At 37.2% G+C, this 13,895-nt stretch overlaps 2 protein-coding genes across 2 annotated transcripts; both read right to left on the bottom strand.

The window, feature by feature from the left end:
* Positions 1–1,392: 1,392 nt before the first annotated feature.
* On the bottom strand, positions 1,393–2,798 carry LOC103972597 (uncharacterized). Its single transcript, XM_009386951.3, has one exon. It carries the CDS (start codon positions 2,272–2,274, stop codon positions 1,633–1,635), a length of 642 nt encoding a protein of 213 aa, XP_009385226.1. The 5' UTR covers positions 2,275–2,798; the 3' UTR covers positions 1,393–1,632.
* A 600-nt stretch (positions 2,799–3,398) lies between these two features.
* Positions 3,399–4,908, bottom strand: LOC135631023 (GDSL esterase/lipase At2g42990-like). The gene is made up of 3 exons (XM_065138389.1): positions 4,546–4,908; positions 3,724–4,216; positions 3,399–3,651 (listed from the first exon to the last, which is right to left on the bottom strand). The coding sequence occupies exons 1-3, from the start codon at positions 4,897–4,899 to the stop codon at positions 3,458–3,460; spliced, it is 1,041 nt and encodes a 346-aa protein (XP_064994461.1). The 5' UTR covers positions 4,900–4,908; the 3' UTR covers positions 3,399–3,457.
* Between the last annotated feature and the right edge of the window lie 8,987 nt (positions 4,909–13,895).

The raw sequence follows: 13,895 nt of genomic DNA, 5'->3' as shown, positions 1-13,895 counted from the left end.
TAGACAAAGTGAATGCTCTGCATAATTGACCAGCTTAAAAAAGTGCACTACTTTCCTAGACACATTCAGTTTCAGATTTTCTTTTTTTCTGCAGGTGAGATCAATTAAAGTCAACATGACCATTATAATGAAGCACAAAAACCAATGACTTCCATGGCTTATGCAATGAGACATTGAAGTCCTTGTGTCTCACCATATGAAGTTAAACAGAAGCCACATGACCAAGTCTATGTATAATATGAATTGGTTGATGAAACAGAAGTCATATGAAGTGAAACATAGTGCATGGCAGATTCAGATACATAGGCACAAAGTAGTGTATCTACATTTACAGAGAACAGGCTTGTCCCCACACCAACATTAAAATTTAAAGAGCTACACTTTGGAGATGCCAACCCATGCCGTGAAACTAGAAAAAGTTGCTAAAAGATTAGCCTTCCGTCTTTTGGGAATGCTGAAGCACCAAATGCCCTCAGTCCCAGTGCTTAGTCTACTGTGTTTTCTTTATATCAAAGGCAAAAGAGGCTTAGAGATTCTGAACGAAACTTTGCTTGTTATAAGTTGGTTAATTGATTCGAATCGTTCCTTGTTCAAATAATTCTGCAAAACTTGCAGATTCAGTCAGTTGGAGAACCAGGGACTCAAGTTTGGCAATAATGGAGGAGAATAGATGCCACCACAGGCGAAAAAGAGGAAGAAAAACTGTGGTTTTACTAGCCATTTGCTACCTTAGCTTTTGAGCTGGCTATATGCTTGGCTTTACTTCAGCTTTATGATGCCAAATCATAGATATCAAAATGGCATTAGAATCATGCAACAAGTACTTGACAAAATCCATAAAAAGTTATGTAGCACAAGGGGGCTCAATTAACCGAGAATTGGCTTACACAAACATAACTCAACAGAGGAAAACCAATAGAAATCCCACATAGCACAAAGAGACACTAATAGTGATTGCCAAGAGATAAGCAGTGACATCAAGTGATAATATACCAAACTCTTCACAAACTAGTAACCAAAATATAACTCTCTTCATTTTTAGAGACATGTAATACACAGGGATACTAGTTAGAACACTATTCAAAAAGGAAAGCAAGGAACAGATTAATATAGATAGCATTAGTTGCTTTATTGTAGAAATAGTAATAATCTGTGAACAATGAAACTGTGTAGTGTGTCTCTCTGAATCTTAGATTGAAGTTTAAGCTTTTGTCAATGAATAAATTCCTCCACATTCATGAAAAATTTTCTCTTTTCTCTTCTATTCAAGCAATATATAATTTCCTAATTGAATAGAAATTCCAGCAATGATGAATGATATTATGTCAAAACAAGCAAAATTTGGAAGGAGATAGAAGTCCTACAAGATAGAATTGAAGAGTAAGAATCATATGAGAGCAAGAAGAACTTGTAATAAACTTGAAATGCTTAAAGATCTTACCTCTTTTCAAATGAAGCATGTCTTTTGATGCTGAGAGAGTAAATTCTCAAACGAACAAGAGGAAAATGTACAAGTACTTCTCCCTATCAAAGAGAAGAAACCATTCAAGGAAAAAGGCAGGAGATGGCATCAAAACTGACCTTTCCAGCATCCAAAACTCCCTCCTTTTCCATCTCTCTGTCTACATTCATTCAATTCCAAGCTCCCCAAACTCTTTCCCCAATGAAGCTCATGAATCTCCTCACAGAGTTGCAACCTCCATTAGCGTTGTTGTTGCTGTTGCTGCCACCATTTACCTCCTCTCCATCATCATCACCGTCCTCGCCATCATCGTCCGCCAAGCGTCCTCCATCCAACCGGGAGAATCCCATCCCCACCACCTCCAAGCTCTCCTCCCCCCCAGCTGCCGCGACCTCCGCCGCCAAGCCAGCGTCCTTCCTCCCGCCGCGGCCGCTCCGCCTTCTCCTTCTGCTGCCACTCCCGCGGTCAAGCTCTCTGGCCTCCGAGCTCTCCTCCACGATGTCGATGATCCTGTGTATGACGTGTCGATTTGGCGACGCGTCCCACCGCGCCCAGAAGCTCTTGTAGCAACCGAAGCACCCGCAACCCAGCTCCGGCGGGTGAGCCCGCCGCCGCCGCCGCTCCCTCCACCTCCCCCCGCCGCCTCCTCCGGAGAGCAAGTACGCCAGGACCTCCTGCTCCGCCGCAGTCAGCGTCGCTGCCAGGGCCAGCACCGTCGCTGGGAGCGCAGCCAGGAGGTCCCGCGTCGCCGCTGCCCCCGTTAGTGGGGTTGGGTGGACCCTGCGCCCTTTCCCGTTATCCAGCTGCTTCATCTCCACACCAGCCAAAGAAGCCAGAGAGACGAAAGGAAAGAAAGAACACTTTTTGATCTCTCACTGCTAAAGAAAGCTGAAGAGAAGGAACAAAGACGCTTCCTTTGGGTTCCTGAGGATTGGTGTGGGAGAACAGCGGACTGTTGGCTCTTATCGGCCTCTTGAGAAATACAGAACAGTAACTACAGATTTGCACCTCTTTTTGGGTGTCCTGGTGGAAGAAGACAAAAGTGAGAGAGAGAGCGAGAGAGAGAGAGAGAGATGGAGAGGCAGGGGGGTTTATGAGCACAAAAAAATTGGAATCTTGAGGGAGACTGGTGGGGAGTGGTCCAATCATATGTAAAGACCTTCGTGCAACAATGCTTTTGCATCAGGAGGAGAATGTGGAGTTCGGTCCTCCGTAACAATGCTACATGATGTTGCAGAAGAAAATGGGAACCACAGGCTGAGACAGAAGCCATGGAGCTGTTCTGCCTCTCATCCATGGCCTATCAACATCAAGACTCTTATCCTATAGCAAGTCACTCTCTGTTATTCCCCCATCCCCATGGACGATGCTCTGTGTTCCAAAGAGTTTTGTACTATTGTGCCATCAAGTTTGTGCAATGAGGTGTCCTCTGAGGTCCACAGGTCAAGTTCTTGAGAGGGCCACTACTCGAAAAAATGAGTTGGATCAGGAGAATACAAAAGTGTCAGGCGACAGAAGACGACCGCAAAGTTCGTGGTTTTGATCCACTGACTATGCGCAACCAAATGCCACAAATTCTCCACTCATAAATGACAAGAGGCATTTCAAGGGAGACAGAGACAGAGAGTAGGGTCGTTTCAATGGAGCTGCAAACGACGTCCTTCCTATCTGCAACTCCGTCGTCATGCAGGACACGTTGTCGTTGGTCTTCAGCTTAGTTCTATTATTAGTCGATGATCTTTGTTGGTAATCATTGTAGAAACTGGCTCAAGATTCACGGTCTTGGAGTTCCACGTCGCCTTCTCTAGATTGAGTTACGGTGGAGAGTTCCACGGAGAAATGGCTTCATCTTCTTCACCATTCTGTTGTAGAAGGCACATGACATACACAGGCAGAAAGCAAATACATCCGGCTAAGCTTCACTGAATCCGCTTGATTGTTTCTTAAGCTTGTGGATATATATATATATATGAGATCTTAAACGGCCTACATCAACTATAAGAACTCGGCCAGGCTGGTCCTCAGCGTCTGGTTGGCGAAGATACGATTCAAGCTCTCGGACGGATGAACTGAATCCCAGAACACAAACTTGTTTGGGTCTTCACACGTGAAATGGCTCCATTCGTTGCAGAAGTAGCCCATCTCCATTCTTCCCGTCCCGCAGCATCCTCGAATCGCGTTCTCGAATCCTGCAACACTTTGCTTGCTTTTACCTGCAGGTCTCCTCCAGCAGATAAGAAAGAAACATGTCGGAGACTCACCATATGAGGATGGATTCTGTACGACGTGGAGGAACAAGTCATACGTGGGAGAAAATCTCAGCTTGAGCCCCGGGGACGAAGCGCACAGTCTCTCTATCAACGCCTGTAGCTTCATGTTGAAGTCAATGGCCACCTTGTTGTACTGCTCCATGCACTCACCGTGGCCGAGGAAGTTGGTGGCCCGCTCCGACGGTAGGCACCCGAAGGGGCTGAGCCCTGTGAAGGAGATCTTGCGAGCCCCCTGCCGGTGTAGCTTGGTGAGGAAGCGAGCGGCGAGGCCGATGAGAAAGTCTTCATACTCCTCCACCGTGAACTGCTTTCTCCGGCTGCTCGTCGGCGAGTAGTAGTTCTCGATGAAGTCGTTGGTCCCTACGCTGACGATGTACACGGCCTCGTGGATGATGTGCATGGCCTTCTTCCTCCCCACGTAGTGCGTCAGCCGCTTCTTGTACTCCTTGAAGTACTCCATCTCTTGCCACAGAGGTATCACAGACTGCGCATGAGCATCCACAGTTAGGGCGTCGTAAGTAGAGGTTGACGGTGGGGTGTGGAGGAAAGACTCGTCGATGTGTCGTGTCGTGTCGTATTGGGTTGACAGCAGATGTGACTCGTAATATTCATTCAATTCAACGACCAACCTGCACATGCCACGACTCCGGGCATGACTTAAGTCGCGACAGGCACGGGACGAGAGTCACGCCGTCGGTCGCGACGCGATTTAGATCGCGCACCGTAGGCGCTGTGGCGGGCTAAAAGCCACGAAACTACGTAGCTAAATTGTCGGGCGCGGTGTCCTAAGAAGGCCATGGAGGACGGACTCACTAGCACGTCGGAGGTGGCGGTGTCGAGCCCGGTGGCGGCCGATGCGAAGCACACGCCTGTGGCGAAGTCCTTGATGGAGTAGGCCGGGTCGAGGTAGGCGGGGACGGTGGGCGGGAGGCCGAGGGACTCCGAGACGAAGTCGGTCGCGAGGCGGCCGTTGCAGAAGCGGCCGGTGGCGCGGCCGCCTGGGAAGTCGCGTCCGTAGGGAGGAAAGTTGGCTCTGGCGATGGTCCGGACGTAGTTGTTGTTGCCAGCATCGACGGTGGAGTCACCGAAGACGATGATGGCCGGAATGCGTGAGGGAGCGGCGAGGGAGGGGAAGAAGAGAAGGAAGAGGAGGAGGCTGAGGACCATCGTTCGGTGGTACAATAGCAACTAGAGGCGTGAAGAGTGGGGGATTGCTGGTCTTTAAATAAGTGGGATACATTAGTCGAAGGACGTGAAGATACTTCATTTTGGTGCAGTAAATTGGCATTCTAGAGAGACATTGTCGTGTGTTTTCTGATACTTCCACCGCCGAAACAAAGATGGGATTTACATGGCACCAACTTGTGATGTCGCAGTAATTGCTACAATCAAAGGCGACATTTTTTGGTCCGTTGTTGTCAACTTATGCTTCAGACTGATTCAGTCTGCCTCCACAATAATTCATTTGAAGGGTTTTATTGTTGGTTGGTCACTTAATTTCCTACTCTCTCTCTCTCTCTCTCTCTCTCTCTCTCTCCCTCAGAGAGAGAGAGAGAGAGAGAGAAATGAGGAGTCGTACGACTACTGCATGGGCTGCTGAAAATTAACTTCAGCAGCAAAGAGGTTATGCAGTCAACAGTAAATAGTACAACCACAGTCATACGTAGACAGCCTTTGCAATCGACCTATTGGATTTGTCCCACCAGTCATGTCTTGCTCTGCAAGTAGATGCAGTTCCTTTACGTTTTCTATTTCTCCACCTGTGTCCGTCTTGTTTTCTCCTCTTCCCAATCAATTGCAAATCCCATCGTAATCATCATAATCATCTTCACACACACACACACATTCTTCTTATACGTGACTCAGACTTATGTGCTGTATGACCGGTCCATTATCGTAATATATTTCAACCTTCAAGTATCGTTAATTTTATACATTATTATTATATTTAGGATCAAGTTTCATCACTTACAATCATCACTGTCGCAAGGAGAGAGTTGTAGATCTTAAATGAGAGTTCTAGATCTTAAGCGTTTTCTACTTCTAGGATTTCATAACTACAGTAGCCACCAATTTGTGATATAGCTTTTTAAGGTATGTCTCCATTTTTATAAAAATATTTACTAGAAATTTTTAATTTTTTGATTTATTATATAGTTACAGTTTTAGAGTTAGATTGATGTTTATCATTCTAAATAGTGTTATGAAAACTTATTATTTTACTATCAATATTTTAAGTATTCTTTATAAAAATAAAATCCTTATCCAGAACAATATGTTATTTTCACATTGTTTATTTTGTTTCTAACAAGTTGTAATTCATCCATATAATGTTTTTTTCACATTTGAACTTATAAACAGACCCACAATATATGTAGAAAACTTGGTCTAGAGAAAATTTTTCATAATAGGTGATGCACTATTATTAAGGAAAATTCAAGAATAGTGCATTGCATAGATGCACTAGTCAAAATGATCTTAATTTTTTTTTAATTTTAAATAAGACACTTATGGAATATGTCACTAGTTTTCTATTTTAGAGAATTTTTTTATTATTTTTATGAAAGTTTGAACATTTGAATAATATTTTATTTTATTTTTATTTTCTTCTTGTTTTTGTCTATTTCTTAAAAATTATAAGGCATTTATATAATATGTTTTTACATTTGAGCTTCAAATAGGTCAACAATATATGTAAAAAAAATTGATAAAAAAATTCTTAATAGGTGATGCATCGTTATCGAGGAAAATTCAAAAACATTGCAACACATAAATAAATTATTTAAAATGATCTTAAATTTTTAGAAAATATTTAGATATGGCACTTATAGATATTTGTTACTGGTTTTTTATTTTAAAATTTATTTTTTAATATTTTTATAATTTTTTTAGCATCTAAACAATTTTTTTTATTTTTAATTATTTTTATATTTTAATAAATTATAATTTATCCATGCAATATTTTTTCATATTTGAGCTTTTAAATAGGTCAAAAATATATATGTAAAAAATTTAGTTGAGAAAAAAATTTCTACTAAATGATGCATCATTTTTGAGAAAAATTAAAAAAAATAGTGCATCACATACATACACTGTTCAAAATGATCTGAAATTTTTAGGAAAACTTTGAATATAACACTGGGTTTTTGTTTTAGAGATTTTTTAGTATTTTATGGATTTTTAATAGTGTGTCAATTTTTATTTTCTCCTTATTTTTTCTAGCCAGATAAATTTTCATTGAATTATTAAATTTAATCCCTTTTGACTTTAAACAAAAAGTAATCATGTCATTAAATACTTATTGTATGTGTAGAATATCCTAAGATAGTTGCAAGAATGTTGATTTAAGTATAGGTATGCTTTTATTTATATAAAATTTTAAATTTCATCTTTGCAATTCCATTTGTTGGTACTTATGAATCAGATCTTTCTAACGATAAAGAGGGGTTGAAAAGTCATCTTGGTTGGATAATTTCAAAATGAAGTTTTGTGGATCATTTTCCTCGTTTTCTTATGGAGCCTATTAAGAAAAATTGGTCTTTATCATCAAGTAATTTCACTTGAATATTATAAAAATATTATATTTGATTATTTTTTAGATATCCCTAATATTCACATATCTCAAAGATTAATATTGTCAATTATAGAATGATGATCTAAGAATAATAATTTTGTAGTGAATGGGGTGAAATTATCTTTTTCCATGTCTAATGTATCTCTTTCTACCAAATACTAAAGAGGTTATTGATTTGAAGGCATATAGATTTGAAAAGTATCTTATACATAAATATTTTTTTTATTTGAAGAACCAACCCATAGAAATTTGAAAAGGTTAATAATAAATTTGCATTTGATGATGAGGAATTAATGATAGACTTTTATTGAATATATGCATTATATATTTTTGCCTATACATTGTTCTATCAAAGCAATTATAGATTATAGTAGTTTTTAGTATCAAACATTGATGATTTAAAATTTTTGAATAAGTATAATTTGTCCATATTAATTTATTTATTTATTTCTGAGAGGATTCTAATATTGAGAGAAAGAATAAGGAGATTTAAGAGAAAGGAGATTCCAATTATCGATTAATTGAAAGGTCGCCAACCCATAACTTATGTATAGGTATATAGTTTATAAATTCTTATACCTATTTTTTATATAATATGATTTGATCCAAACATATATTTGATATGGGTGATTCTATGAGCACGTCATATGCTTTAAATCATCAAAAAAATTAGACTTTTCAATATTGTGAAAATGATCTATTCCTACCTTACATTGAAAAATAATAAATAAAATGATATTAACAATATCATCTAATAAAGTAAGCACCTTGTTTTCGAATCAAATTTAGATTTATTATTGTAGCTTCTTTTGAAAAACTATCTTAATGATTGTATTTCATTATTTATAAATTATTAAAGAGTTAAATCTTTTATCATGTGAGATATGATTATATTCTTATAAGGCACCAAATGTTGAGATACCCGCTAAGATACCAGATGTTGAGGTAGAGCCACAACCTACTAAGTGACTGTATACTATTAAGTTATGTTTCTTTCATGAGCCACACGAATTGTAATTTTCTTTGAGATAACTTGGTAATAAATTTATTTCTTATCAAGCAAGCAACTCAAACCTTTGATACATGTATGAATGATGTTAAAGAATAACAGAAGTCACGTGAGCCTCAACAATCTAAATGCGAAAGCTACAAAAAAAAATTATCTTGAGACATTTATGAGTTTCGTGGTATTAGTGCAAGAAAATGATTTGGCTAATGTAGCTTATAAAATGGTGCCCAAGCAACTTGGAAAACATTTGCATCGATGATATAAATATATAGTTCATAAGTTTATCCTTGCAAAATAGTATATATGTAGTTCTTATGAAATAAAAAGTGATATGAAAAAGAAAGACCAAGACAAATACAAAACAAAGGTTGACCCAAAAGGATTTGTGAATCTTCTCACGCTGAAAAACCCAAGTCAAGGCTAAAATTAGAAGAAGGAGATTGGTTAAAGAAAAAGATAGTCGTCGTATTAAAAAAATTCTTAATAATTTGTATAAGATACAAAAGATACTACGAAAGAGGATATCCGAATAAAACTTTTTTAATCTTAAAGAGTATTGAGAAAGATAAAGTTATTTCTATTAGGAACGAGTCGGCTCTAAGAGAGGGGGAGGTGAATTAGTACAGCGGTAAAAACATCAATTTTGTAAAATCTTTCATTCAATAAAATTGATTTCGGAAAGATGATAACTTGAAATACGTTCGTAAAAATGTATAGTTAGAGTAAAGAGGAAGTACGACGGTTTACAATAAATGTAAATAGTAAAACAGAAATGCAAGATTTTATAATGGTTATATCGTTGTGACCTACCTCCACTCCTGATTCTTCTTCCGTCGAGGCCATCGACATCCATTAACGGTCTTCCTTTAATGGGCGAAGACCAACTATCTTTTTACACCCCTCTTCTCATTTTCACAAATTTAGGAGACAATCTTTTACAACCCTCTTTTACAATGTATCATTCTCAAACCTCCCTTAGAACTCTCTTTAAGCTTTGGGAAGAGGGAACTCAACTTTCTAAGGTTTACAGCTTTAGAATCATAAAGTTCTGCTCAATCTTTCTTGCTTCTCTATACAGGAATAGTTGGGGTATTTATAGACCCCAAATGACTTCAAAACTTGGAGCCAAAATTTAAATCTCTGATATTTCAGGATACGGGCGGTACCACCGCCTGTAGCCTGACGACACTGGGCAGTACCACCGCCCAGTCTGACGGTACTATCGCTTGGGAGATTGTGTCTAGGCGTTACCACCACCCAGATTGGCGATACCACTGCCTAACAGCCTCGGAGACCAAGTTTTTCGAGTTTCTCAACTCACAAACGGTTCTACCGCCAATTCTAACGGTTCCATCGCTTGGCCCAACATTTGGGTCATTGAATGAGCCTCAATTAGTCCTAATTGGCTTCTAATTGAGTTGACATTATTTTACCCTAATATCACCTCAATTAGTCCTAAAATCTTCTTCGATATAGACAAATAATTACAAAGCATGAATCCTTTATCTGGCATGTCATTGGTTCATTCAGCGCTCGTCCGATCCTTTGGCACATCGTCTTCTCCTTCGGCATATTGTTCAATCGGCATATTGACTCCTGCAACTTTCGATTATTAAATCTCTAATTTTGATGATGAAACCAATTGAGAATGTTTATGATTTAATCCGTATTTTGAGTGACGCAGGATGCTTCGATCAGGATGATACAATTAAAGCATGAAGAATCATGTTGGGCTGGTGGAATATGTCATAAGATTGGACGTCGAGCCAGAGGATTGATCGACGTATCGGTAAAAGGCTTCAAGTCGTGAATTCGGGTATCGGGCCAATAAGAATGGATATTGCGCCAAGAATATCGAAGTTGCGAAGGTCAACTGATTGATTGGGCAATAGGCCGCAAGAGAGGATAATGCGCTGAAGAATCGGACGAAGCGTCGAGGGACCAATGACATGTTGGACAACATGATTCATGCTTAGTATTAATTGTCTAGATCGAATTGTGTTTTTACATGTGCACAATTAACAACGATAGCAAGGCATAAAGCAAAATGAAATCCCGGAGTAAAGGACGTGATTTTGTTGGGAGTTCGAGAGTTCGTCGGAAGTCCAGACATTCATCAAAAGTTCAACAAGAATCAGTCAAGAAGTCCAGGAGCTTCCCAAAGAAGCGCGTCGGAACTCACCAAGAAGATCATCGTGAAGTCTAGGAGCTTACCGAGAGTCCGCTGGAACATTGCCCGAGAGTTCGTTGGAAGTTCGTCGAAAGATCGCCGGAAGCTCGCCCCAAGAAACCAAGACGTAGGGACTTGTTTAGCTTAGTAAATGTCTTAGATTTCGTAGTTAGCATGTAATTGAGTTTCGATTTGAGCTAACCCAATTAGGGGCTAGTTGAGACCATATAAGGACTGTATTAGGCTCAATGATAGGCCCAAACAGTATTCCAAGAAGTGGCATCGTCGTGACACAGTCTCCGAGACTATGTCAAGCGGTGGGACCGCTAGTCTGGGTGGTGGTACCACCCATTGCAGTGTTAGACTGACACTGTCGGTGCTACCGCCCAGTACAGGCGGTGGTACCGCCCGTACCCAGGAAACCCGGGATGAGATGTTTTTATGTTTCAAGTTTGAATCAACTTGAGGTATATAAATACCTCTCTTATCCCTGGATAGCAAACACAATCACAAAGAGTTCTAAAGTAAGAAAACGCTATAGAAACCACTTGAGAAATCCCTCCTCTAGCTTAAACTTAGAATTCTGTTTAGAGAGGAGTGTGTGTGCTTGTAAAGGTTGACTCTTAAACTTATGAAAAGGAGAAGAGGGGTGTAAGAAGGAGGTTGATCTTCATATATTAAAGGAAGATCTATAGTGGATGCCGATGGCCTCGACGGAAGAGGAATCAGTGGAATAGATATAGGTCACGACGACCGAACCACTATAAAAATCTGGTTTGCATTTTATTCGTGTAATTTACTCTAATTGCAAACCTTCTTACTTGCTTTACATTCACTATACTCTTCCATGCACTTTGAAAGTTATTACCTTTACGAAACGGTTTTTCATCAGAATCAGTTTTAATCGAAACAACGAAGTTTTGAAGACGTGATTTTACCGCTGCACTAATTCAACCCCCCCCCCCCCCCCCCCCCCTCTTAGTGCCGCTCTTGATCCTAACACTGATCTCCTTGGCGCAATGGCCGATTCTTCGGCCCGATGCCCGAATTCACGACACGAGCCTTCTGCCAACACATCAACCGATCCTCCGGTTCGACATTCAATCTTCTGACATGTTTTACTCCGGTCTAATATGATTCTTTCTGCTATAATTAATTTGTCTCTTCTTGATCGAAGCTAGTCTTACATCACTCAAAAATACAGATTAGATCAAAAACTCATCAATTGATTTCATTATAAAAGATGAGATTCAACAATTTTAAATAAAAAATAATAATATTCTTATGCAAACCGAAATCCTTGTTATGAGTTAAAGTTCGTTTTTACGTAGAGTTTTATTGTACATAAATAATTTTTTGTTTGTCTATTAAATATAATGTAACTAGCTAAATTATTTGATTTTTTTAATGTTATAGTTTATTAACTGAAATAATCTAGGGAAACGACGTGTGAAGTTGATAGATTTTAATAGTATGATAGACAATGATATAATAGATACCTATGTCAATATTCTAATTATGAAGACATACAATATTTTTGAAGGATCTTGTGTATCGTTAATAGTAATGTATTAAAGATTCAAGACATATTTAGTATTATTGATATTAAAGATTCAAGACATATTTACTATATTTTTCTTATTGTTTCATAAATACATCAAGGTGTGTGGTCCTATATTATTTAGATAGTTCAACAAAACTCATGAAATAGGCCAATTAAATATATTTAATGTTGCTATATAATAAGAAAATGGAGCATTAGCACTTTTGATTGTTGATATGTATAAGAAGATTTATACGTACGATAATTTAATGTCTAATGTAAAATATAAGATTAGAAGTTATTATAAAATGATAAATGGTTAGCAGAAGCCTTTTAGATCTTTTGTTTCTATAAATAAATTTAATGAAGTTTGTTTCCAATGTTGCAGGTGAACACATTGAAGCATATAAGTGACACAAATCTAAAATTATTGTATCCCAGAATTATGCCAATAATCAAATCAAAGAGATAATAACAAAAAAAATATAGTATATCCAAAGATTGTTATGCATAGCCTAAATCAAAAGGATGGTTACTATAAACATTCAATCATTGATTAATTAACCAATTAATGACTTTTGCATGATCTAGGAATGATTATTTTGTATTTATCATGAAGTATATTGAGCATTTACTATTTGGATTTCATGTGTTATTCTTTCATAGGCAAATGAAGGAGTTTCGATTGTAAATTGTATGATCAATTTTTTATGACACAAATTTTTTTACAGATAATTTGCTTCTTAGTTTCTATAAAGTTGCATGTATCTGGTGGAAATTATGCATGACTTTATAAATCTTGTGCAATATAGAATGTCAGTGTACATGATCAATTTTGTGAAGAATAAGATTCTCCAAAAATTTTGATATTCTAAAATTATATAGATAATTAAAGTTTTAGTCATGTAAAAAATATTTCTATAATATGTATCCTACTATGTAAATAGAATTGTATAAACTATGGATATATTCTAGTGTTTTGAGATAGTAAAAAGTATTTTTCTAATATTGATGAAACTGTGTATAAGTCAATGTTGTTAGAAAAAGAGCATTTGAGTGTGTCATTTTTTTATTTATAATAAAATATCATACACTCATGTAATATTTTTTGATATTTGACTTTTTATATATGTCTCAAACACATGGTAAAAATGTGACATTCAGAAAATATTTTGATATACTATTTTTAGCTATAGCACAAAAATAGTGTATTGCATAGCAAGACTTGAGAAAATGTCATAAATTTAGAAGATGCATTTGAATTGGATCCATCCACATGGATACATTTCAATATTTTTATATTAAAATTTTTTTGATATTTTTTTGAATTACTCAGTTCCTACATTGTGTGTCATTTTCTTTTTTCTAATTTTTTAGAATTTTTTTAAAAATTCATATACTAGTATAATATTTTTTTGACATTTGAGCTTCAAATTAGGTTATAAACAACTGAAAAAAATTTGACTCTAAAAAATATTTCCTTATATACGATACACTATTTTTTACCATAGTTAAAAAAGAGTGTATAGCAACAAGACATGTCAAAATGTCTTGAAATTTTGATAATACCTTTGTATTGGATTTATTTGAACATATTTCTATTTAGGAAATTAGTTTGATATTTTTTCTGAATTATTCAATTCTTACACAGTATGTTATTTTCTATTTTTTTTAAATATTTTTAAAATATATATATATATATACACATATATATGTATATATATATGTATGTATGTATGTGTGTCGTCTATTAACAGTAAGACTAAAACAATTATATAACGATAAAATATAAAGCGATAATGATGAGATAATGGCAGTCTTACCCAAGAAAATAATGAGAGGTTTGGACTTTACAGATGTTAAAGTT

The sequence above is a fragment of the Musa acuminata genome, chromosome BXJ3-2, assembly GCF_036884655.1.
Source record: "Musa acuminata AAA Group cultivar baxijiao chromosome BXJ3-2, Cavendish_Baxijiao_AAA, whole genome shotgun sequence".
In the NCBI taxonomy this organism is placed as follows: domain Eukaryota; kingdom Viridiplantae; phylum Streptophyta; class Magnoliopsida; order Zingiberales; family Musaceae; genus Musa; species Musa acuminata.
This window is presented reverse-complemented; position numbering and strand designations above follow the sequence as displayed.